We start from the raw sequence: 25320 nt of genomic DNA on the forward strand, positions 1-25320 counted from the left end.
AGGCGCGCGGACCGAAGTTGGGCCTGGGAGAGGTGCCCACGGTGTTCGAGGACGAAGAATTTGATCTTGTCGAAGATCGCTCTTTGTTCCGGGCTCATTACTGTAAAAAAAGGTTATGAGCATTGGAATGTCGAGAAGGAAATACCCAGAGGAAGACGCACCACGCTGAGACTCGTTACGCTTCTGCTCCGCCTCCTTTACGTGCTTCGTCTGCTTCCCCTTGTACCAATTCAGGTCCGAAAACTCCTTCTCAAACACTCCCTGCTCCCAATCAGCCATCTCGTTGAGGATGACCTGCAGCCTCTTCGTGTCGATCACACCGCTGTCTTGTAAATAACCTCCTGCAATGCGAACATCGTTCAGTACGGATGCTAATACGAATATAGGTGTTGTACGCACCCAGGGACGGTAACACCTTCATATAGACGTCGAATAGTCTCTCCAGCCCGTTCTCGTGGATATGCAAGTCGGGCAAATGGGGCAGGAAATCGTTGCCAATAAATACGGCCAAGAGAATGAAATCGTCGATGACGCGTTCGAGATTGTAGTCGAACGGTAAGATATGCGCGATGTCTTGGAACTCCAGATCGAGGTACTCTCGCATCAACGAGAGATGAAGCAAATAAAACGTGATAGACTCCAACCTACGTGTCTCCGTTAAGTGAAGTCCATGCGAAGAGGAAATGATGAATATCACGCACCCTCCGGAGCTCTTTTTCCTCGCCGGCCCAAACTTGACCTCCTCTCTCAACAAACAAAAGTGCGGATCGTGACTCAACAGCCCCAGCATGATCAAGTCCGCATCCAAACCATACATACAATGCCGCACGTTGGGGTCGTAGCCGGGCTGCGCCTTCGACAACCTGATATACTCCATAATCTTGTGCTCCCCTTCTCCGGGTACCTCGTGCCCGGAAAGCACGACCTGAATGTCCCTCCAGTTCGAGTCCTCGCTGATCTTCTTGTTAACCCAGTACCGCAGCTGCTCCGATAGCTTCACCATGAACGGTGTGCCTGTCTTCGAGTTTATGATAGCTCCACCGTATATACAGGGAAATAGACATACCTGGAGTAATACAATTACTGTCGAATGCCTTCTCCTTTGGCAGCTCCTCTCCCTTGGCTATGGCCTTGTCCCTGACGTCCTTCGCTTCCTTCGCCGTCCTAAACCTTCGACTCCGCTGCTGGTTCATCTTGGCGCGGGGCGCCACACCGTCGACGGCCATGAAGAAGAGTTTCTTAGGCTTGATTTTGCCGAATAGGTGGTCCACGTATGTAAATATGGAGGTGAATATCTGCTCCTCGGATAGCCGAAAGTGAGCGTCTTCATCGTTGGGATGCGAGCCTGTCATAACTCTCGTCAGTCATGCAGGCACTTGTGAATATCATGGAATAGTGTATACAAGAATGAATAATCCCGTTGAAGTCGAGGTAGAGATTGTCTGAGGCAAGATGTTAGCTTTGGAGAACCCTAGGACCACTACTACACGAGTCAAGCGTACGCACCGAACTCGGGAATCTTGTTCTCCTCGATGATTTGCGAGGTCAGCGGATACCTCTCCCTATAAGCCGCAACATGAGTAATCCATTGTTTGGAGGCCGAGAAGTAATGAAACGTACGATATGTATCTAAAAAACTGGATATATGCGTGTTAGCTAGTGCCATGCATGCTATACAGGTCCTCCTTACCTTCGGAATGCCTGAAATTGCCCCGTCATTAGCCGTCAGCAATACATAAATCAAGACAAATCACGTACCCATCTTCTTTGCTGTCTTTCTGCTCCGTTCTCCTGACTTCTTTCCTAGCTAGCGGTGGGCAAAGGGCCAGGTCGTAGTGGTTCTGCTCAGAGAGCCTTGGGCTGCTCGCGGAAGCCGCGCGTCGCCTAACTAGGAATGATGCCGTCATGCTTCTTGCACGCGACTTGGCCTCCTCGACATCGTCCTCTCCGACGTCGAGCATTGTTTTGACGACGACGTTCTTCGCACTGTCCTGTATACGGCTTCTCTGGCTCAGTCTCGCACTAGATACTCATTTGCTCATTTTTTTGAACACACATCACAGAGCTCTGTCATCATCTGGTCTAGCACGTCGTAACGTATTATGAACATTGTTCGGACTCGTTGGGCATCTCATACATCCTTAACCGCCGACTATATCGTATCGGAAGACTTCAGTGGGTCTACATCCTTGACGACCTTTAGAGCAAGAAATATCAACGGCGAATATACAGTCCAGAGTTTCTTGGATAATGGAGTGGTCTTGTTCTCTATGTGCACGACTAATTGCTCAATTGTCGCGAAGGCGTCCTATACGACCGAAGAATCTCACTTTCATGTTGGTCCGATGGTCTTTATCACCGTCTCCATTGAATCGCTCCGAGTCTGGCTATAATTTTCAAAAACGCCTAGGTCCCCATAAACCGTCAAGTTGATGGTCCTCCTCTGGCATGCTTTAACAAGGGCTCAGACAGATTCGGCTAAGTGCATGACACGCTCTGACAGACCACCACGCTACTGATAATTGACAGGACCCTCGAAAGTCTAAGTCGACATTCGTACAAATGCGAAACCTTTCGTGGCTTCTTGCGCCTTACACTTCGGCAGCTGTTATCTCTCCACTGACTGCATTACTTCTCGACATATGTCGACTTCACGTGATGTTTTGTCGTCATCTCTCCTCGCCATCTTGTCTTCCACTGGCGAATCTGGTCCGCTGACGAGCTTGAGACAATTCATTCACAACACTCTATCCTCGGCGTAATGTTTTCTCATCCCCGATTCGAGTATAAATGACGAGGAGATTGCGACTTTGCGTCTGCAAAGACCTGTCTGCTATCCCTCCTCTCACATCGCCTGCCAGATACCATTAAATCACCATGGCCCCTGTAGCTGTCGAACCCCAGCAATCCCAAGTTGAACGACCTCTCAAGTTCGTGAACCCTGTCAACCCTTTCTATTCTCCTTCCACTGGGAACGACGAGGACGACGCGTCATATGAGTTCGCCAGATACAAGGTACGCATCTTCGCTCTTGTAGTCTCACGATCCTTATACTTACTGAGACGTAACCCACTCTTCCTGTCCGCTCAGCCTAACTTCCCCGATATTCACTGGGAGCCTCTTGGTCCCGTTGCCGTGACGGAGCGCGGACTCTACGCCAACCCCGAGAAGAAGAGTCTCTTGTCCGCTGCATCGAAAGTCATCACTTTGAACCCGACCATTGGGACAGAGATTCACGGTATCGACTTGCGTCAATTGTCGGACACGCAGAAGGACGAACTGTGAGTTTTTTCGTCGTTGCTCGTGGTGCACGAACTAAAGATAGGTCTTGCAGGGCTCTTCTGGTGGCTGAGCGAGGCGTCGTTTGTGAGTATATTTATTTCAATGTGCAACAATATTATGTCGACTAAAGTGACCGTGCAGTCTTCCGGAACCAGGACATCAGCATACACGAGCAACTAGACCTCGCTCGCCACTGGGGCCCACTTCACAAGCACGCCACCACTCCTGTTCCGAAAGAGCCTGGCCTCGAAGAAGTGCATGGTACGAACTACTCTACCTCATTTTCTTCACGATTCTTATTGTTTCCATATTCAGTGGTTTACAATGACAAATCCCGCCGTCCCGACACGGCCGCCTTCTCCAAGATCGAGCTGTGGCACACAGATGTCTCCTACGAACAACAACCCCCAAGCACCACATCTCTGAAAGTCATCTCCGGGCCAGAATACGGAGGCGACACCCTCTGGAGCTCCGGCTACGCACTCTACTCTTCGCTCAGCCGTGGACTCCAGATCTACCTCGAGGGATTGACGGCAGTGCATAGCGCGAAGGCTCAGGCTGATGGGGCGAGGGCGGCGGGATTGCCTGTGCGAAGGGAACCAGTCGAGACTCTGCATCCGATTGTGAGGGTTCACCCTGCTACCGGGTGGAAGAGTGTCTATGTCAACCCTGGTATGTGGCTGCTGTACTCCAAGTCTGCTTGAAGCCTCGAAGATTCGGACCTGACTTGAGTGTTTGACGGATAAAGGGTTCACTCGTCGTATCGTTGGTGTTCCCAAGGCCGAATCGGACTCCATCCTCAAGTTCCTCTTTGAGCAAATCGCCCACAACGTCGACTTCCAGGTTCGATTCAAGTGGAATCCTAATGATATCGCCTTCTGGGACAACCGGGTTCGTTTTAGTTTCCCTTCTTCTTTCATTTCCCCCCACTCCTCCATCGCTTCCCTTTCATGTATCAGTCTCAACTTTTCTTCTTCACTTCCACTTCTCTCATACCTTCGTTCCTGGCTGACGTCTGTGTAACTTCTGTGCCATACAGGTCGTTACCCACAGCGCCACTTTCGACTTCTGGCCCGCCAGACGGCACGCCCTTCGTGCCACACCGCACGGCGAACGTCCGACTTCGGTCGCCGACTATGAGAAGGACGGAAAGGTCGCGAAGGATAGGCAGCTCGAGATCTGGAAGGCGCAGGGCATCGAGGTTCCTGAATTGGGTGTGGGGAAGGTCAGGGGATACAACGACTGAGCGCTGAGCTGGCTTTCGACGATTGGCTGTAGAACCGCTTCCAAAAATCCTCGTGCGGTAGATTGTGTTGTGGATGATGTGTAGGTTTGTGTATTCCTATGTGCTTGTACCTTTTTGGATTTTGTGTGGATGTGGAACGTTCTTCTTCGACGTGTATGGAGAATCGAGGCCGTTGGCCCACAGTGCATCTGTGCCCCATTAAGCCCAACCGCGTCGTGTGCTTCTTTCAACAATCATCTGCGGCCGTATTCCAGCATTCCGCTTCCTCGCCGTCGACCAGCATACGTGCATAAATTGTTCCTTCCGTCCACAGAAGTCAGACGACCTGACAAGTCGAGGCAAGGTACTAAGGGATCGGCTCGAACTGCATTCAGCCCCTGAGGCCTGAGGCCTGATCGCCCAAAGTACAGCATAAGCTTGCGCAGCATGCGTACGCCAATAAGGTCGGGGATGTTGTGCGCATTGAACACCGTTTGGCCGAGGACACAATTAATTGACTCATGCCCTCCGTGATCATCGTCGTCGCCGGCATCTTTGCAGGATCTTGCATTGACACGGTACCGGTGAACATATTAATTGAATCTGATCGAATGGCCCGCAGACGACGACGATCTCTCCATCTCCGAGTCCATCTGATTCTTCATGATCTCCCCAGCAAACGCAGGTCGGAGCGGAACCCAAAGGAGATGGAACTCAATGCTTCCTTCCTGCTGGCAACAAGTCTGGAAACTGCCGGTCAGTTCACCGCGAGGTGACCTTACATAGGGTTGTCCTCACGACACGACACAATGGACAGACTCAAGATTGAGTTAGGATGCAGGGTCGTACATAAACCTGCGAGTGCCTCGGAACAACGACTCAATATATCTAAGATCCAACGTACCCTCGGTGAGGACAAAATCACCGGTAGCATGCACCTACCGAGTCTCACAAGACCAAAGACAGAGACGACACGCACGACAGCCAACAGAAGATCTGAATCTCAACAGCATTGTGCATCACTTCTCATTACCACAATCAACGCCAAAATATTTACGCCTCTTCAAAGTCGAAAAGGGGCAGAGTGGAAGAAAATATACAGTATACTCGATACTCAATACGGTAACGAAAGCCAGACTATGTATAATGCAATTGCGAATGGGGAAAAGATCCAATGCTGCAACAGAGCTTGAGGTTCAAGAGGCAACCGGCAAAAAGAGCAGAGCATGAGAGAAAGAAATTGCAATTGTGGGGATGGGAAGAACGGGATCGAACAAAGCGGGGAGAACGGAAGTGCAGGGTATTGTACAGATTAAAACGAGCATAGAGCGAGCTTGGAGTCTTTTGGATGGGGATGCGAGATCATGGGGATCGACAGGAGAGACAAAAAATGGGATTGACGAGAAGGCTGATGAACTGGTGAATGATGAATGACGAATGGATGATTAAGATTCGTTGATTGAACGAAGAGAAAAAAGAATAATGACCAAGGAGAAAGAGAAGCAGCATATGATAGACGAAGGCGAGAGAACATGCTAGATACGACAGAATTAAGAGTTGGATCTGACGTCGATGACATAGAATTATGCGTATGCATGCAATGTTAGGACATAGAACTTAGAGCTCGAAGACCTCGAACGTCACTTCACCACTACACCTCAGGGCCTCAACCTCAATGCGGCGAAGCCCTCGCATGCGAAGCCTGATGCGCAGGCCTCATAAACGACGAATGGTCCTGCGAATACGTCCTGCCATGCTGCATATGCCCTTGGCCTTGACCCTGGCCATGTTGACCAGGCCCATGCATCTGCCCATGGCCCCACAAGTGACTACCCAATGGGCCCTCAGGTATATGCGGTGGCGGTGGCATCAACTGCGCCTGTTGTGCCTGATGTTGCTGATGCTGCTGGTGCGGCGAAGGATGCGTCATCGAGCTCGGTCCAGGAAGCATCGGTGCACCTCCTGGCCCACCACCCTGAGGAGGAATAATCATACTATGATATGAAGGTAAGACCATCTGCGACGGTTTCGAGGTCTGACCAGAAGGTCCGGGAGGTGGAGGGAGCTGAGACTGGGATTGCTGCGGCTGCTGGGGGTGGAGGTGGATGGGACTCGGGCCAGCGGTCGTGGGCGATGGTACCGCTTGTTCCGGAGGTGCAGTGGAGGAGCTGGGAGGCGGTACGGAGGGAGAAGGGTTACCGTTGACAGTGCTACCGTTAGAGGAACCAGCGTCAGCCATGCGAGTAGATGCGCGGAGCGTCTCCAGGTCGATCTGGGCAGGCTTGCCGTCGGGCCCGACCTTGTCGCGCTTGCGCATCAATTTGGCGTAATCTGCAGTGGAGAACAGAACAAAGCGAACAGAGGAGGAAGAGCGGATATCGTCGTCAGTTCCGTGCGGTTTCCTGACAACGGCATAGAGATGGTGCACGTACGCAGACCACAGGCATTGCACAACGTCCTCGCTCCGTCGGGTCCACGCCTCCACTCCGGAGTCTCTCGAATATTGCAAGAGTGGCACTTCCCAGGAGGTGTGGCGCGCTGCTCGAAGCCCACCACCAATGTAAGTCCAAGAACAGAAAGAAGACGTGGAAGTCATAAAAAAGCAGACTCACGCTTCTCTTCCGATACTTCGTCTTCTGTTGTCCGGGGCCATTTGTAGCGGACGTCGAGGCCCGTTTCGTGCGGATCAGAGCCATATCTGCCTCGGCTGCTGTTTGCTATAGAATGACCATATCAGAGTCAACGTAATGCTTGGAACAAGTTACGGAACTGATGGAGTGCACGAAAGTTTACGAACCTCTGCGGAAGTGCTCACTTCCAATGTAGCGGTCTTGTCGTTCGACATATCTTCCCACGGGCGCTTAGGAGGCCGGTTCTCCTCATTCCCGGTAGAGGCCGGAGGAGGCAAAGTGACTGCGCTGTTGTTGGCGCCAGGATCGGGGAAGGGCTTGGTCTCGATTTGGGAAAGACGAGCGAGATCCTGCAAAAGGTCGAGGATATGACTCGCGTGGCGAGACATCTCGACCAGCTCCGTCGTCGTCGGTTGGACATGAGGCAGAGTGACTTGCAATTGCGCTAATATCAGTGCGTCCGTCAGGATGAGTGTTCATACACGGGCGCCAAAATGTAGGGCAGCACGTACCACATCTTGCCGCAAAGTTGTACAACGTGCTACAACGTGTATGCAACTACGGAAGCACAACAAAAGGATGAGCACAAATGGTGGAGTGCGACACCTCTTAGAGCTGTGCGTACCTCCGAAAGCGTGTTATGACGTGGACCCAGACCTTGATCCGGGGGAGGTATACGAGGGGACGGAGCACTATGACGCGGCTCGACAGTGGTAGGAACCAAGGGCTTAGCCTTCGTGAACGAGATAGGTTCCGCGGGGGGCGTCGATTGATGACTCTGAGGCTTTGCGATCTGAGGTGGTGGTTGTTGATGCTGGTGCTGGTGCGAAGGATGAGGATGTTGTTGCCACTGTTGTTGGCTCTGGGATGGACCCGATGGATACGGACTGGCAGATGGCACCGGTTGCTGGTGCTGGTGCTGGTGCTGTTGATGATGCTGGTGCTGTTGTTGTTGCTGATAGCTTGAGTGCGTTGGAGAGGGCGCAGAAGCAGACGAATGTCTGTGAGACATGAACTGGTCGGGAGCGTAGCCCTGTTGTGAAACGCCGAAGGGGTGAGGATGATGCTGCGTTTGTTCATGGGGAGACGGCGCCTGCTGGACAGGGTAAGGCGCAGAGCCCTGGGAGGCATACTGGTAGGCGTGCTGATCAACGTCAACATGACGTGTGGGCGAAGTGCGTGGTCAGCGCATTTCAACGAGCAAAATTGAAGATAGGGATTTTGACGGCACTCGAAGAGCGAGCGAATAAGTAGAGCAGAGAAGCACTCATTGACTCACGTGGGATGTCCGAGGCAAAGCGCCTAGGGTCAATTCCCTGCTCTTCATCGGAGGTCCCGAGCGGGGAAGCGGTCCTAAACGCTGGGTGCCCTCGTCCCTCACGGGCGTCAAAGGATTGGCAGAGCTCGCGGGTGGCGGCATACCTCCGTAGTTCTGAGACTCTTGTCGAGGCGGCAAGGGGTGGTCGTGGACGCTGCCGGTCGGGGGTGCATGATGCTGAGGTATGCTGTGTGACGGCGCAGGTGCGGGTGTACCACGACTCCATTCATGACGCGAGATGTGGTTTTGAAGGGGAGTAGAATGCTCTACTTGAGCGGGCCCAATGGAAGATGGGGGCTGTTCTTGCGAGTGAGTGGGAGGGGGACGGTACGCGAAGTTCAAGTCTTTGAGAGAAGGTAGACGGAACTCGCTCTGTTGCATGGGTGGAAGTGGATATGGCGGCGGAGGCTGGTGGTGGGCAGAGGCCATCGTCACTACCGCAGATTTTAGTGGATCTGAGCCCGGGAAATGGGGTCAAGATCAGTTGTCAAGTTGGTATCTCGTGGAAGATATTAACCGCCCGATTTGCTCAGAGCAGGTATGGGGCGAACGATGACGACGGTCGGAGCTGAGACCGGGAGCGACTAAGGTGAATATTTGTTGGCTATGCGAAACGTCGAGATAAAGTCGCGAAAAGAAGGGGGAAAGAGCGAAGGGAGAGAAGAAGAGACGGGGAAGGTGAGCGTACGGAGGAAGAGGATGGATCTGAAGGGGAGGCGTCTGCACGACGTCTTGTGGATCTTGGCGCCGCTTGAATCTCTGGGAAGCTTCTTGCGAGCGATCGCTTCCCCACGTTCCTTCGCTTTCAACCACCGACGCGGCTTTTCCCTCTTTTCCTTTTCTTATCCCAACGCCGGTACAGCAAAGCCTCTCGTACACAATAAATATAAAAAGCCCACCCGTCTCACCCATGTTGTTTTACCTGCGCTTATATAATCGCAAGCAATCCCGCACATACTTTTTTCGTCCGATCAGGTGTGACGCAAATGCGAGGATTTGATCCAAATCGGGGAGGTAATCGATTTTGAATTCGAAACTCAGAATCTCGCCCGATTCCGTAGCATCTCCAGATCAGATCTGCCTGTCCCAAACACGTAAAATATCGTTCCCCCTGAGCCCCCCGAGGCGACGGCGCACCTTCATTGACTCTGAACTCTGCGTCCACGACTCTTCCATGTCCTGTCGTCTTCTCTCCCTTCCTCGTCCTCCTCGTATAGCGTCTACTTTGGACATGCAGAGCGGCCGAACTGAGCTGGCATCACGCCAGGCACGCCGCTTCCTCGAAAATACTAATTGTGAGCTTCTATTTTGGCCTATCTCGGCTAACGGGCACGACAACCAGGTTCGCAATTGTTCGGCGACCTGCAATCTGAATCTAGCCCCGGACTTTTGAATTCCATCAGCGCTTCCTCCCAATAACTCGCGGAACAGCGACGGAAATCCCGCGAGACGATGCTCGACGGTTCCCACCCAGCATCTCGAAGAGTCCTGCTGGGAGAGGAGCTGGCAGCGAACACTGTTTCAACACGCTATCGACAGGAGGGTGATCGTCATCGTCGCCATTCGTTGTCCGTCTTCGAAGTCTCCATGTGGTGCGGGGAAGGTCGAGAAAGCTCAGAAAGCCGACAGATTTGCATCCCGATGCCTCCCGACAATCCTCGAAGACATGCTTTCAAAATGAGGTAAATACGATGGTCAGATGTTGTTGATTGGATGCGTTCGGTCACATATGGAACCGCGCAGAGATCCTTGGAGAGTCGAAAGGAGCTGCAAAGTGAAGTCGATGTCCGCTTCTGGACTCTGGCTTTCCTGTTTCTCTTCACTTCTTCCACTTGTCTCCATCACGAGGACATCGCCGCTTGGGAAGATAATTCTCATGGAGGACTACTGCTCAATTGAAGTCGTGTTCGCTCAAAGGTCTTGCATCCTCGAGCCAGGCCATTCGATTCTCAGCAGAGTCGCCTGGACCACTCGCTTCCACACTGTGATCTTCGAACGCTACGCTAACCTCGTATCGAAAAGCAGGCAAATTGACTGGACTCCTTTTTCTTGACGGTGGCCCACGATGCTTGGCCCAACTTTGTTTATTCCGAACAGGCGACAAAGTGGCCATCAATATATCACGCTTGCGGGATCCTGTCATCGCATCAACTTGGCTATATTACTTTGCGCGGAAAGGACGGGTTCGCACCAAGACATCAAACCATACCACCGCGTGAGTGCATTGTTTGTTGAGCACTGTCGGTCCCGGTTAGATTGAACGCTGTCAATAATGTTTACCGTTTCAATATTCAAGTCATCGTCCGGACTTGTCGCATGTGGCGTACGTATACTATTCCTCTTGTACCATCTGTACAGAGTGATCTGCACTCTAGCTTTTCGCTAGTATCGGTACGAACGCGTGTCTCCTGAACTTCATACATATATTGAGGACGTATCTAACTTTGGGACTGGGAGCAGATATACTTCCAGCGTTCGAAGCCATCCGTATCCTCAAGGTACGCCATCAACGCGTTCTCTTCCTCATCTCACTACGATAACCCCAATGTTACAAACCCAGACAATTGCGTCGAGCCTGTGCTTGAGCTTGAGGCAGAGCATAGCTTACTAACTTATAACCGCGTTCAGGTGAACCTACTGCACACGAGGTAACCAGCCCCTTTGGAGACGACACTCTTTAACTCGCGTCCAAATCTTCGAGAGCTTCACTGGCCTTCTTTCCGCCGCGTCGTAGCACCGAGTCCTGTTCCGTCATCTCGACTCAGATGATCATATCTTCGCAGCCATCCAAGTTATTCGTTCTCAAGATCAAACTACCCACCGAGACTCATTGGTTTCTAAGTTTGGCTAGGATCTCTCTCGATCTAACTCACGCACTCCACTTTTCTCGCACACGAGGCGTCGTGCGCATCCAGATGCGGCGTCAAGGACTGCGCCTCACAGACTCTTAAATGATCCGTCACGATTGGCCGACTTCGTTCCCTATGCAAGTAATTCCCTTCTGGAGGTAGCGGAGGTGATCGTTCGCAGCCGCGGTGGTCGCAGAATGCATCTCTCAACCCGGTATGTACTAACGGTACTAAGCATCGGGGCGACACGGGACTTCGACTTCCTCCTCGGAACCCGCACTTCGAATCCCATAAAGCACATATACCTCCCATCGTATCTGCCAATGTCTCGATCTTAAGAACCACTTGACCTGTTGTAAAGTACTTCGGAGCATCTGACATCGACTCGATATTTTGATCTTTGAGAAGGTATGTAAGTTACCGATGAGTCGTGGCTCAACTCTCAGATCTCATGCATCGTCCCAGAGTTCCAACCTGCTTCCCTTCTTGCGTTTAAATAACCTCCAAGCTGACCAAAACTCGCCCTTACAGGCTACTGTAGAACCCATTTGGAAGGTCCACCTCACCTTACCTCCGCGCCGCATCTCTCATCTCTTCTCATGTCTGCTTCCTGCTATGTATAGCCAGATCCAGAGCACCACTTACTGCACATGCATGAACATACTGTTCTCGTGGCGCACGATCTAACCCAAACTTTATAACAAGCTCCCGTTCTCCCATGGCACGGACAAGCGCTTCGGAGGTATACCTGACACTGTTGCAGCAGCAGTGCCGTTGCGCAAATCTCGACTTCGCCGGGCTTACGCCGCACGAAACGCTCATCGACGATTCTCCGGCCCCTCAGAGTCACACTTCATTTCTGGTAACCTTCCTGCCGTTCAATTTACGCCCTCTGGAGGGAGCTAGAGCGCGATCCGTGAATCTGAGTCTCGGGCGAGGTAATCTCGCAATCGTCTCGGGCTGCTGTATACCTTCTTCCCATCGGGGCATGAGCAAGATTAGACACCTTGGGCCGTCGCCGTCACAGACTATGCGCCCATAAAAGTACACACACACACCGTCATACCCTTCGGCCTTATTAGTTGACGCTAAATACAGCAGTAACAAGTGCACAACCGTTCATCCCGCACCCGCAAGCGTTTCGTGGATTCCCATGGGGCGCCACACTCCTGCATATGCTTCGCCGAATCATAATGCATGATAACCGGCGTCACTCTTGGGTGTCTTTCTCACTCGGAGTCCCACCGGAGCACTCGCACTTGTACTCGCACCGGCAGCGAAGCCTAGCGTATGTAGCTGTACATATGACTGCGCGTATCTCTCTCTCTAACACCTGCTATACCGCATACCGTTCCCATCCCCTCCCTTTTCCCGACTTCTTTGAATCTCCATATTTATACTTGTGTTCCGCCATACAGTTCTTTATGAGCTGTGCAGGAGCGCTCAAGCACATGGTATTGATGGGTGAGGGCGCATGATGGGAATGAAGACCAACCGCAGTGGGATGTGATGAGATGCATGCGATGGATACTTGAGCTCTTGCGAGCTTGTGTCTTTATCTGAATACGCTGTGATTGTGATGGGATGGTGGGAGCTCGGACAGAGAATACCTATCGTTGTCTTGGAATGGTCCTTCAGCGTTAAAACGTTGATTATTGGAGTGTTGAGCATCAGAACTGTAGTGACTCGGTCTGAGTAACTGGACATGATCAGGTGGACGCCTGGAGCATTGGAGGGAGATGAACGCCCTCCACATATGGAGGCTAGCGCTAATGCTTTGCTTTCTGTTGGAAGCCCAAGTATGGGCGTCCATAGACAAGTCGATTTGATGCTATATCATCTCAGCGTTCAAAGGATATAGCCATGGTTTGTCACGTCTTGAGACTTAGACGCAGTTTGACGACTTGCCCTGCAATTATGATTGCATTCTAGATCTTGATTGAGGCACATGCTCGAGATATTCTCGAAGACTCATTATCATTTCAATCTGGTTGTAGGCCTATATAGGTCAGACTCAACCCCCTATGCGTAAATGAAAGATATCGATGTACTATTTTGCACCTTGGAGATCGTCCTTGCGCCTGAAGGCGTGATTGAGAGCGCTGATGATACGTTGCGGGCCTGACCCTCCTCTGATACGTGCCTGTGTGGCGTCGTAGCACATGTTGGAGAAAGCTTGGACCTACTACTGGGTCTCATGCACTGACCTCCTAGTCCGATAAGCAATGCAACAGACGAAAGTGCTGTTGCGTAGCTCGAGGCTTGCGATTGATGGAATACAGCATCACGATTTACTTCCGGTGGGCGATCGCAGTACGATCGATGGCTTCTCTGATTGGCCGTTGACCAAAGCGGGAAGAGGGTTGGGAGAGATAAGATCTGGGAACGGCGAAACAAGGAACGATCACACGCGTTGCCCCGCTTCGCACGGCCAACTGCCCGGGGCCGACACGAGGACAATGGCGCTTGGTGCGATAAACAATAGAGGATCCGACAAATAATGCTCCTTTCTCGCCCTTTTCGCTTTTGCCATCGACGCTCTCATCCAACGACATCCCTGTCACACAGGCGCCCGCCAGATCCCTTTTCTGGTCCGTATACCCTGGCGTCAGCTCGCGAGTAGAGTCTTGTAAAGTCTTGGAGTGTTAATAGGTGCGTGGATGGACAGCAGCATACCAGGAATATCCACGCTGATATGACAACGCTTGGGCCATCGTGTGCTGGCTTTTTGCTCAGACTAGTTGAGCTGGACGAGAGCGAGACCTTTCGTAACTCTTGTGCTACCCTTTTGTTCCTTCCGGGGCTGTAGCGTCCGTACAAGGCAGATCTTGGACATATCTTGACGGTATGTTTCGCTCTTGAAACTCAAGCATCTCCCACATGTGATTAGCGACGTATACTCACCAACACTCCATTGACGCTGCCCTCCATGGCACCATCCTCCCTGCTCTCGGGTATCACTCTTCAGCCTACCTCCGCGCCACCGAACCCTAGCCCATCATGTATGGGATGAGTAATGGCGATTTCCCGGTCAGTCTGGGTTCAGGTCTTGTTTCGTTGATTCTTCGTACTCATAGTGTCGCAGGTCATGCTACCGGGAGACACTCCTGGACCACCACCGCCTGATGTGAGTGTCTTTCTGATCCTTGTACCCTCACCACATCTTAATATGCATGAAAGTACTACAAAAGAGCGGTGTACCGCGCTGCTCCAGCCCACTTCAGTGTCGAAGTACTGCCACCCCAGAAATTAGGTGCGTGAGATCGTATTCTCTCCACACGTCACACCCTTAACATCCCTATCTTTGTACCGTCTCATCAAAACACGTACAGGCGGAGCCTACAGCTATGGTCTTCGCATATCACCCATATACCGAGAAAACACCTCCACACGATCCCGCACCTCCATCGCCACAACCTCGGAATACACCGTCTGGCGCCGCTGGGAAGACTGTCTCTGGTTCCAGGACATGCTCGAGTTGCAATACGAGATTCGCTCACGCGAAAAGCGACAAAGACTGTCCGCAGGGAAGGGTGTCAAGAAGAACGGGATGTACATCCACGACCGTGCGGCCTCTTTCGAATCTTTGCCGCCCGGGCCCGACCCAAAATCAGTAGCGAAGAACGTGCACGATTACCTGCCGAAGTTGTCGAAGAAGGGGACGCTGTTCAGGCCTAGTCAGAGTACTATTGACCAACGCCACAAAGAGTTCTCGGCTCTCATCCATGCTTTCTTCCAGGACGATGTGCCTGCTTTGATACGAGAGCTGAGGGATGATCGTGTTCTGAGGGATTTTTTCGGGTATTGGAGGAGGGACAACGACTTGTTGACGAAGAAATCGAGTGGTTCGAGAGCGTCGATCGGAGGAAGCAATGCATTCTCGTTATACTTCTCTCCGTCAAATGTCTCGCTTTCCCTTCCGGACACTCTTCCCGACATCGCCTCGACACATTCATCATCCGGTTCTTCGCACTCTTCAGGAATCCATCCGTCGCCACTGGCCACACGGTCACCGAGGAGAAACTCTGCGGGTTCAGCGTCGAGCATGTCGCTTTCGGACTCGGACGGAGGTTCAAGACGTCGGGTCAGGAACCCCAACTCAGCGCACTCACGTATCGAGCAGACGAATGGCGATGTTGGGCCACTTTCCGATGACGAGATTCAGGTCGTTCCCCGCAAGAGCACTACCTCATCCGGCTCGACTCTAGCGCCGAACAGCACTGCTAGTCTTCCGAGGTCCGCGAGACCTTCACATCATACAAGTACACGCTCATCGAAGACCTTCAATCATTCTTCGAGGAACAACCACAGCGCGTACAATATGGAAGAAGACTTTCCTCTGTTTCTCTCGAGTTCTACGCGCGAACCAAACAAGTCTCAGCAAACCCCGAGGTCACCTCCCCAGCCGCAGTCTCATCTTCGCGGAGGTCTCGAGTCTCTTCCCGAGGATTCTGAATTGGAATCATCGCCTTTATCACAACCTGCAGCAGGAGCAGATGCTCCTTCTTCACCACCGCATAGCCCTCGTCCTCGCGCCCACTCTTCCGCTTCTGTCGTTGGTCACCGTAAAGGCATCGTTTTCCAAGACACGAACCCCAATGGAGACAGCGAACCTCCAAACCAAGATCACGATCCTTCCACGGCTCCAGAACTAGGCCATCACCGTCGGAAGTCATCTGCGGCCACAGCTGATCCAAATTCATCCCGTCCCTCCTCCATCGCTCTCTCGAATCTCTCCATGCAAGACGGTCAATCATCTTATTCGTACATGACCTCGCCTGGTCTCAGCCCCCGTTCATCTCGCCCACTTTCCGCCGGCTCATTCGCCGAATCCTGCGATATGGATATTCCGTACATGGAGCTCCCACTCGCTCAACCACCGACGCCGTTCAGCGCGGGCCAGCAACAAGTCCCTCTTTCGGCCGTCAATTCGAGATTCAACAGGAGTAGTGTCGATTCTGATATCCTCGATAGTATGAGCCTCAGTCGGGATCGACGGTCAATCTCTCCTCAGCCTTTCCATCGGCCTTCGCATAGCACGCCCGGTGCTGGTGCGAATCTTCGCCGTCCGTTGTCTGGTGGGTCTACGAAACGGAGGCCGAGGAGTCATAGCCAGCCTATGCCCATGAGTATGACTATGAGCTTTGCTGTGCCGGAGGAGGAAACGTATGCGGGAGACGAGGATTTGATGGATACATACTTTCAACCTTCTTCGGGCGCGGAGTCTGAGGATTCACATCTCGTGGCTTCGGCGTCGACGCCCCACGCAGATACGCATCTTCGGGAGGGCCAGGAACGAGCTCAACAACCCCGGCGTGAATCTATTTCCGGTGCAGACGACCCACGGCTAGTCTCACAAGACGTTCCGGAGGATGAGTTCGGCGGTGACGGTTTGGACGAGTTCGAGTTTGACGATGGCATGGGGCTCGAACTAGGTGCAGGTGACATCGACCAGTTCCCCAGTCCTCCCGACAGGTCCTCTGCCGCCTTCAGGTTCTCCACGCTCTCGCTTGCTCCATCACTTGCCCCTATGCCACATTCCCCCGGTGCTCAAACATTATTTGCCCCTGACAACGGGAACGGTGGACTCGATCCGGCCTCTCCAACGTTTACCAACCTATCTCAATGGCCTGAAGACGGTGGCCTCTTGATCGTCAAAGCGGCCCTCGACGATGCGATCGTCTCATTCCGTACCTCGCGCTCCACACCGTTCACAGAAATCCATCAACGTCTCTACGAAAAGTTCGCGAAGCAGGAAGGGTTGCCGCTCCCAGAGACATTCAAGGTGGCGTTCTTACCTCCTGTCGTTCCTGGCGCTCCTTCGGCGCTCGGCGATGCGGACAATAATGCGAAGGGGAGGAAGAGGAGGGGGAGCACGATGTCGACTGTGAGCAGTGTGGCGTCGGCGGATAATTCGAGGTTGGTGCCGCTTGAGACGCAGGAAGAGTGGGAGAGCGCGGTGGCGGTGTGTGGGCAGAAGGTTGTGTTGAGGGTGCTTTAGAAGGGAGCCCGTGTGGGTAATGGGAGGTGTGATGTGGTATCAGGTGTTTATTTTTATGGCCTCGTAGGGGGGAGGCGGCGGGGTGTATGGCATACTACGGTATTTGTGGCGGCTTCATGACTCACTCACGACTCTTTGACGACTCTATATCCCTCAGGCTCAGACTGGAAACAACTCTCTTCGAATTCACATCTACACTAATATCTTACTTCTTCGTCTTCGCCACTCTCAGGCATTCCTGCCTTTTGCTCCTCTTTCGACCTTCATCGCGATCCCTCTAACTTTTCGACTTTCGACTTTTGTAAATCTCTCCACCTCTTTGTATCCTTTTCCCTCTTTTCTGCAACTTTCGACCTTCGTTCTCCTTGTCTTATTTTGTTTTTAACCATGTCTTCGACGCGTTATTCGTTGCTTTGTGTTGCGCCTTCCCTCATTTGAGTCGGTGGTTGCGCCCCCAGTTACCCCTTCTTCTCCTCCTTCTCCTTCTTCTTTTCTTTGTTGATCTCCCAAATTTCCCCCGAACTCCCTTGGATTCGGAAGGACTTCGTCTCTGTTCTCCTCCCTCTGTTCCCGCTATCAATCTGTTCTCTGTTATATCTATATTTACAAGTACAAAAGTTGGTGCGCAAATGTGTTTCAGTACTACATCGCTAGGACTCCGTGTTCGAATTTCGTTCGTGTATAATAGAATGCGTGTTTTTTTAGCGAACAACTTGAACGCGAAAGTGTGGTTATTCCCTGGCGGGTGCAAGCCGCTCCCCGAGGTCAAGTGTTTGGAGTTATGAGCATCCAGGAAGAAATGCTGCATGATACATATTATAGATACCATATTGGAGGACAAAGACAGGCATTAATGGGGTAGTGGTAACCTGGGTCGTTGCCATCGACCCGCCGGGGGTTCGATTCCCTCTTAATGCAGGTGGTTTTCTTAAATTTCCCCTTTTTGTACGTGCATACGCGTATGGGCAAAGTTTTTCGGTCCAGTAAAAATCACAGAGTACACGCACTCGTCACAAAGTACTGTTCAAGCTGTGTTTAGTTGCGGTCGCGCTCGGACAGTAAAGAGAATGTTGGATGCTGGTGTAAAAAGAGCAGTTCATATTGATCTTGAACCACACGTGGGCTTTGCCAGTGCGATGCTGCGATGCTGCGAACGGCTGTACGAGATGGCCGCAACCAGGGATTGCAGACGGCGGTCACCCTATGGCATCGATCATTGAGGGACAACTGTTTCCCTTTTGACAACACGGTATAGCTAGAACAGATGCAGTAAAAGTTCCTACCCTTCGTCTATCCCGAGGAACTCTAAGGTCCAGATAGGATCGATGCGAGTATCAAAGGTAGCCGATAAATTAGCAATTATGGATATTCAAGTAGATACGAGTCCATCCAAGAACGGAGGAGACAGCTCCAGAGTTGTACGAGTAGCAGTATCTTGAAGCGTTCACAAGAAACCCCAAGTAAGACCAAGGAGACGAAGCCGGGGTGGAGTCAGATCATGACTGCTTCACGTAGAAGTCGTACTGGGTTATCATCCATGTCATGGACACGGCTGTAGGAGGCACGGAAACGAGGATGAGCATCTAGCGATGAAACCGTAGGTATGGCAGGAAGAGGAAGGGCGAGACTGACTGGACACGAGGATGGTGCTCATGACGGGTCCGGTAAGTTTTGCAGTCCGGAAGATGAAGATTTCCGAGCTAAAGTGGGCGAAGGCGACGAGGTAGGTGATCATGGCCATGTCATAGATGCTAAAACACGAGCGCAAATATGTCAATCACCGATATGTCAACGGCCATATAACGATGACAGGATCAATGTTCGGCACGTTGTTGCGATGCGAGAAAGACGTACGGTTTTTCGTCGATATGGTACGCTGAGTATCCACGTACGATGGTCGAGAGCAGTGTCCATACCGCAAACGTACGTGCTTGAAGCGCAGTTACTGGGGGAGACGACGGTTGTGCATCAGCAACGCCGATTTAGCGAAAACAACTGATGGAACTTGCCTGGAGCATTAGGAGGAACGGTGTTGTAGATTTTAGATGTCAGTTTAATGGTCATGAAGTTCTGCACTGTGTTGAAAAGGGCAGTGGCAGCGACAAAGAGCTGCCATTTGGGCAGGTACCCTGGGCCTGAGGGGATGTCTGGCACCAGGAGGATCAGACACTGGAGATGACATGTGCAGCAGCGACGTACAGTCCAACAGCGAAGCCATGGTGAAATTATGCGATGAGAAGATGGAGATGTCGAACTGAGCCGTGTGTGCAACCAGGAACGAAGGAACGTCGAGCCAGGGGGGGCCTTTTATGGGAAGGAGTGCGAGGCGGGCCGGGCGCTGTTTGGGTAGAATTCGGTGGAAAAGAAGGCTAAGCGGGAGGAAGTTACGAATATTTGATAGCGGACTGTCGGACGAGTTGAATGTCGACCGCGACCGTCGACGACGACGGCAACACTGGCAGCCATGGCCTTCGAGCCGACCTTGGTTCTCCATCCCGCCGCCTCTCCCGTCGCTGTCTCTGACGGTGAGCTCGCGATGCAAGCGCCTGTGGCCCGTTCCGACTCGCGCGCAAGCGGCCGAAGCACCGTTTCGCTCACTCGCCGACCCGCGACAAGGACTCGCTCAAGGACACTCACCTCTGCCCCTCGCGTCCAGCAACCCACCAGCTCAAGACCGGCCACAGCGGATGCGTATGCGCCGCCAATGCCCTCCTCGCCCCAGCCAATGTATCAGCCGAATCGGCCACCGCGGTCTCCAATGAGAGTGGCCACAATGCCTTCCCATGCCGAATTTCCACAGACGCAGAGTCAGGCTCAGCAGATAGCGGCGCAGGAGACGCAGAAGCAGAGGGCATCGGAGGAGCTGGACGACCCGCGCATTGGAAGAGCTGGGCGTGACGATAGAGAGGTATGGCCTACCATGTTCTGTGTGCGGTGGCCGCCGTCTGATAGCCGTTACCGCTTAGTCCAAGGCTCGAAAGCGTTGCTCGAGTGTGCCGCGCGAGTACAGGTTCTCCATACAGTCCTCTAATTTATCAGATCCAACCAGTCCGCTCTTTCCAAACCACAGTGGCATGCATCCTATGCCTCCCTACAACTCCATCTTTCTTCCCCGCGACCGTGCCCGCGACTCCATATTGACCGAGCAGTCTGGCAATTCTTCTTCGATTTACCCTCCTTCCTCGTCCACCGCCTCCGCGGCCTCCGGAACCGATTGGCCACCTTCGCCACCTTCCGATTTCGACCACCACTTCCAGTCAAATCACGTGATGTCGATGGACTCGGCAGAGCAGGAGGACCTCCTTGCGTTCAAAACGGACGATGTGGCTTATCGCCTCCGACTCATGGTCAACAATAACTACTTCCTTCCACCCGCCCATTCCAAACCCTCCCCTCTCGATCTCGCCTCGCCCCGCCCGCAATTGCAGAAGAAACCATCAAAACAGACGGGCTTCTTCGATCTCTTCCGTGGCAAGTCGAAATCGAAAGCTACAACTCCTGAACCTTCGCCACCTATAGAACACCGACCTGTGCTCAGGACCACCTCTGACTCGACCACTGCTTCTGGGTGGATAGCGCCACAAAGCGGCCAGCCCGTCCGTTCCCAACCTATACCTCGGTCACCGTTGTCAACTCCGCAAGATCGCGCGGGTCGCGTTGCGGTCGTGCGTGAGAAGGTAGACAATCTCGAACTTGCCGTTCAGCAGGCGGAGGAGGATATGAAGAGGGCTACCCAAGACGCTCAGATGGATACGGTCGCTACTTTCGACGAAGTCATAGATCCTACGGATGCCGTCGACGTTCCTGTACTCTCACCCGATTCTCTGTTTGCGGTTCAGACCTCGGCAATGCATGGGCTCGGAATCGAGGAGTCTGTTGGAGCTGCGGTCCTCGCTGACCGTCTACCTCCGAAACATTCCGATTCTTCAGGTGGCTTGTGGTCTCTTGATTCTGCCGAGGAGTCGTGGCGGAAGAAACTGCTACAGGATGCTGTTGGACACTCGCTTACACCCTCAGAGGCCACGGAATCACTTATGTCTCCGCCCCTCAAGTCCCCCACACCATCAAGCCCGTTGGCAAGAACTCCCGTCGATCCGTCTCCGCCCCGTAGCTCGACGGTCTCTGCTCCCGAGGCGAGGAACGTCGTTGGTCAACCCATTCTCACTCCCGAGAACTATGCAAGAGAGAGTACTCGGTCTCCACAACAACGTAGGACGTCTAAGAGCCCTCGTCGATGGACCCCGCCACGAAAGTTCCTCGCAGAACGTCAAGCAGTTTCTCCCGCTCTTCCCCAGCGCGCTGAATCACCCGTCATACCTGCTATTCCTCTCGCACCCGCTCCTCGAAGTAAGGCGCTTGGCAGTCCATCCTCCCAGGTCGAACTGCGGCCATCATCAGATGACGACATAGGGGTTGCCTCGCCACACGCACTCCGCAAAGCGATGTCTTCTCCTGTCCTGCATGGGTCCTATAGCGACTCTCCACGGGGACGTAAAGGATTCTCGCCACCACCTCTTCCCATGGGTCGCCTAACGCCATTAGGCCGTCCCGACAACACTCTCAACCACGATAGACTACCATCCTCGGGCCGCACTAGCAGCTCAAGTCTATCTCGCGCGTCCTCGGAAGACCGACCCTTCCCTCGACCGTCAGAATACAATCCTCGTCCTTCCTTTGCAGCTTCCTTGCCCAGCCATACAGAGTCCGATTCTTCTCAGCCGTCGCCCACCGCGTCCGCCTTCCAGGACGCGCTTTTCGACCCTGAACAGGTCTCTGTTTCTGTACATATCACGCGGAGCGCGAACGCGAGCTCCGACAGTATGCATGAGCCAACATCGAGGCTTTCGTTTGCCAATGCGAACTTGAACGCCAGTGTCTCTTCCGTTTCGAGGTCCTTTAGAACAGCGCTGGACGAGGCTCCGCCTCGTTCGTCTTCTTCCTTCGGGCTCAATAATACGCTCAGACCACCCCCTCCTCGTCATTCCGCTCTTCGCTCGGTATCCACGGCCTCGAGCTCCCAGCCTTCTCTGACCTCCAGAGCTTCATCCGAGCAGGGACACTCGAATTACCAGTCCGCTATGGATGTCACGGAGAGCGCCACCGTGGATATGCATATCGATATTCTTGCTCCGGATCCTACTACACCTCCCTTCCCTGATGTCGACGACTTTGCGTCGTTGGCGCCAGTCATGCCGAGAGGAATGTCTGGCCGTCGGACCCGCGCTTCTCCGTTATCTTCGTTGCAGATCACCTCTCCTTCACTCAATCACCCCGCTATTCGGAGCGCGCCGCCACCTATGAACTCGCCGCTCGAGTTCTTCGATTATATACAGACGCATCCGGATGTTATGGACGATCTGGAGAGTCTAGATGAGAGTAGCGAGTCGGAGGAGGAGAGCACTTCGTGGATGGGTAGTGATGTGGATGAGAGAAGGGATGATTATACGAGGACGAGAGCCACGACGATCACAGGGCCTCAACCTCCATCTGCTTATGCATATTCTACATACCCTCCTCCGCCCAGTCCTGGGCCTATCGCAGGTCCCTCTTCGACCACCGCCATGCGTCCCCCTCTATCCATGTCCTCCCTCCTCCAACTCCAAACCCGAAACCACTCCTCGCCGAACGTCTCCTCTCCGTCTCTCAGCGGTGGGTTTGGAGGAGGCGGTGCACCAAGAGCGAGCGAATCGTCGTCGTCCCGTGCGCCAAATATCGCGAGCTTGGTGGCGGCGGAGAAGAGGAAGCCGGTGGGGAATGTGCCGCAGAAGGCTCAGTATTTTAATAAAAGGAAGGGAGAGGGGGTTTCGAATTTGGACTTTTTGCAGAGGCCGGCGACGCCGGAGGACGAGTTGTTGGGGGAGCGCGGGATGGAGGTGTCGACGTCGATGGGGACGGTGGGGGCTAGTTCGTCTATTGGGACTATTGGGGGAAGTGGGGGGTGGTTGCCGGGAAGTGTGATGAGGACGGGGGCGGGGACGGGTGTGGGTGTGGGGACGAGGTTGGGGCCGCCGAGGAGGTCGTCGATGGAGAGTGCGAGGAGTGGGACGTCGAAGAGGGAGTCGTTGATTAGGTTGGATGGGATGTTGTTGAGGCATATGGAGGCGGAGAGGACTAGGATGAAGGGCATCACGGAGGGTGTTAAGGCGGCGGAGAACCAGACGCCGAGGAGGGGTGGGGCGGGTGGGGATTAGAAAGGCGGTGGGGCAGGTATGGCATTTTTTGGACGTTCGGTTTTGTTGGCGTGGGTTTTATTCATTTCGTTTTTCTTCTGATTTCTCCTTCTGTGTTTTGTCTGTGAATCTAGTTTATTGTCTAAGCAGATATCTTGTCTCATTTATACCCTGCCGTGGCGTCCCTTCTTCCCTTCTTCCTCTCTCCATCGACTCATTGATCATCACTCGTCCCTTGTCCTTCTCTCCCTCTGACCTGACTGTTGTTTACATCTGACATCCGCTCACACGCCTACATCTCATCTTTCATTTCCTCAGCATCATTCTGCATTTTTCTGTCAAGGCCACGGCAAATTTCCGCGCCTCCCATCGTTTTCTCTTTCTCTTTCACTTCCGGTCGCCTTGACCCCGTATTCCGTATTCGTTCTCGTCGACCATCAGCCGTCAAGCGTTGAGCATTGCCCTTTTCTTTTCTTTTCTTTTTTTGGTTTTGTTTTCGATTCGACTGTGTATATTGATTGTCCACTGTCGCCATCCACCAGATGTCCCGTACAAAGCATGCGTGAGAGCTTCTTTCAGTGATCCTGCCTTCTGCGACCGCAGGTGAGTTGTGCATTGATGTTCACGCAGAGGTTTGTCTGTGGGATTTGTGGTCGCTGCTACTTCATCTTGGCTTACTGTGTTCTCGACGGCCTCTGGTTGTGATTTGCGCCCATTTCTGGCATGGTTTTTGCCGGATGACAGTGGTCGGCGTCCTTCCAACGTTTGTTGCAGCGTCCAGCAGCTCTCAGTGTTCGATGCTCACATGCGGGATTGTATACCTCTCGTTGCCTTGTTGAGAAGTCCTATTCTGTTCGGAGATTCACGTACGTCTCTGTGCTTTTTTGTCCTTCCTTCTATCTTTCTGACGCATCTTGGGCTGCCTTACAACTTCGACCAGATCGGCGCTAGGGCGTGGCCCATCTTCGTTACTCAAATATCCATACTTCGAGGGGTTACTGGTGATCCGTCGAACTTTGTCCTAATTCGGTGTCGCAAAGTCAAGTTATGAGCTTAGTCCTGAGGCTTGATGAGTACGAGATGAACTTTTCAGACTTCCGTTATTCTCGTAGACATGGGATGGAGGAAGATCTACTCAAAAGTTGGGCTAAGCGGTCGTTGCGAGGACTGGCGACGTCCGCCCACGACTACAAGTTGCTGCTAGCATTGACTCGAAGTGACTCTTGCGACGACGGGCAAATTGAGTCTGCTGATGTGTATGAATGTCACAAAGGGTCGCAAAACACGTAAAGAAATTGGGCTCACAAAACTAGGTCCACTCGACGCTGAAGTTTGCTACTGGTGAATATGACACGGCAGTGGTGGTGCTACCACATACATATTTCACGTTTGAACGAGTTCCGACAGGTTCAGACAGTTCAGACACAGGCGGGATGCATATTGGTACGGAGGTTCGATCCTAAATGTAGCATTTGGGCGAAATTTGTCACAAAAGTTGGCGCCTCATATGTACGCGTTCGGATCGGGTCTCCCTGCTTTTCAAAGACTTTCGTACGCACAACGGATCGAACCATCGTTTGCGAAGAGGGCCCTGCATGCAATGTAGGCATCGCTATTATTCGCGGTGTAAAAGTGTACTTGGGACCCGATAGCGAGTAAAAACACTGTTTTTCAGTGCAACTTCATTGACGAGGACAGCGCGCTCGAGATTGCCTTTGCGCAAATGTGTGTCGCGGACAAAAAATGTCGAGATTCGCCCACTGTGAAGCTGGGGAAGAATGACTTTCACTCGCTTTTGTGCGTACGTGGATCGAACCTAAGATACAAAGATTAGCTTGTGTCAGC

At 52.8% G+C, this 25320-nt stretch overlaps 5 protein-coding genes and 1 non-coding gene across 6 annotated transcripts; 4 read left to right on the forward strand and 2 right to left on the reverse strand.

Annotated features, from left to right (window-relative positions):
• Nucleotides 1-2739: 2739 nt before the first annotated feature.
• STEHIDRAFT_118473 (alpha-ketoglutarate-dependent sulfonate dioxygenase) lies at nucleotides 2740-4731 on the forward strand. Its single transcript, XM_007300076.1, has 7 exons — nucleotides 2740-3015; nucleotides 3091-3281; nucleotides 3335-3366; nucleotides 3424-3543; nucleotides 3598-3954; nucleotides 4031-4173; nucleotides 4322-4731. The coding sequence occupies exons 1-7, from the start codon at nucleotides 2878-2880 to the stop codon at nucleotides 4526-4528; spliced, it is 1188 nt and encodes a 395-aa protein (XP_007300138.1). The 5' UTR covers nucleotides 2740-2877; the 3' UTR covers nucleotides 4529-4731.
• Nucleotides 4732-5597: 866 nt separating this feature from the next.
• STEHIDRAFT_137118 (uncharacterized protein) lies at nucleotides 5598-9099 on the reverse strand. The gene is made up of 7 exons (XM_007300077.1): nucleotides 8417-9099; nucleotides 7763-8281; nucleotides 7650-7695; nucleotides 7305-7582; nucleotides 7120-7224; nucleotides 6940-7045; nucleotides 5598-6838 (listed from the first exon to the last, which is right to left on the reverse strand). Exons 1-7 carry the CDS (start codon nucleotides 8882-8884, stop codon nucleotides 6180-6182), a joined length of 2181 nt encoding a protein of 726 aa, XP_007300139.1. The 5' UTR covers nucleotides 8885-9099; the 3' UTR covers nucleotides 5598-6179.
• Nucleotides 9100-14233: 5134 nt separating this feature from the next.
• On the forward strand, nucleotides 14234-17305 carry STEHIDRAFT_153054 (uncharacterized protein; the record flags this gene model as incomplete). The annotated part of the gene is made up of 4 exons (XM_007300078.1): nucleotides 14234-14306; nucleotides 14382-14431; nucleotides 14485-14557; nucleotides 14637-17305. 4 exons carry the CDS (start codon nucleotides 14234-14236, stop codon nucleotides 17303-17305), a joined length of 2865 nt encoding a protein of 954 aa, XP_007300140.1.
• Nucleotides 17306-18152: 847 nt separating this feature from the next.
• On the forward strand, nucleotides 18153-18223 carry STEHIDRAFT_t60. The gene has a single exon. It is a non-coding gene; the product is annotated as a tRNA-Gly (tRNA).
• A 413-nt stretch (nucleotides 18224-18636) lies between these two features.
• On the reverse strand, nucleotides 18637-19523 carry STEHIDRAFT_165726 (Erg28-like protein; the record flags this gene model as incomplete). Its single annotated transcript, XM_007300079.1, has 5 exons — nucleotides 18637-18857; nucleotides 18938-19056; nucleotides 19160-19250; nucleotides 19315-19452; nucleotides 19505-19523. The coding sequence occupies 5 exons, from the start codon at nucleotides 19521-19523 to the stop codon at nucleotides 18802-18804; spliced, it is 423 nt and encodes a 140-aa protein (XP_007300141.1). The 3' UTR covers nucleotides 18637-18801.
• A 246-nt stretch (nucleotides 19524-19769) lies between these two features.
• Nucleotides 19770-23525, forward strand: STEHIDRAFT_165727 (uncharacterized protein; the record flags this gene model as incomplete). Its single annotated transcript, XM_007300080.1, has 2 exons — nucleotides 19770-20213; nucleotides 20272-23525. The coding sequence occupies 2 exons, from the start codon at nucleotides 19770-19772 to the stop codon at nucleotides 23494-23496; spliced, it is 3669 nt and encodes a 1222-aa protein (XP_007300142.1). The 3' UTR covers nucleotides 23497-23525.
• Nucleotides 23526-25320: the final 1795 nt, after the last annotated feature.

The sequence above is a fragment of the Stereum hirsutum genome (genome assembly GCF_000264905.1).
Source record: "Stereum hirsutum FP-91666 SS1 unplaced genomic scaffold STEHIscaffold_2, whole genome shotgun sequence".
NCBI classification, from domain to species: domain Eukaryota; kingdom Fungi; phylum Basidiomycota; class Agaricomycetes; order Russulales; family Stereaceae; genus Stereum; species Stereum hirsutum.

Excerpts from the sequence above, each read along its gene's own strand:
- STEHIDRAFT_137118 (XM_007300077.1), bottom strand. The coding sequence starts at position 8,884 with ATGGCCTCTGCCCACCACCAGCCTCCGCCGCCATATCCACTTCCACCC. Across the intron at positions 7,696-7,762 it reads GTCATAACACGCTTTCGGAG|TTGCATACACGTTGTAGCAC; the intron begins GTACGCACAGCT and ends GTGCTTCCGTAG. Across the intron at positions 7,583-7,649 it reads CAACTTTGCGGCAAGATGTG|CGCAATTGCAAGTCACTCTG; the intron begins GTACGTGCTGCC and ends CACTGATATTAG.
- STEHIDRAFT_118473 (XM_007300076.1), top strand. The coding sequence starts at position 2,878 with ATGGCCCCTGTAGCTGTCGAACCCCAGCAATCCCAAGTTGAACGACCT. Across the intron at positions 3,016-3,090 it reads ATGAGTTCGCCAGATACAAG|CCTAACTTCCCCGATATTCA; the intron begins GTACGCATCTTC and ends CTGTCCGCTCAG. Across the intron at positions 3,282-3,334 it reads GACACGCAGAAGGACGAACT|GGCTCTTCTGGTGGCTGAGC; the intron begins GTGAGTTTTTTC and ends TAGGTCTTGCAG.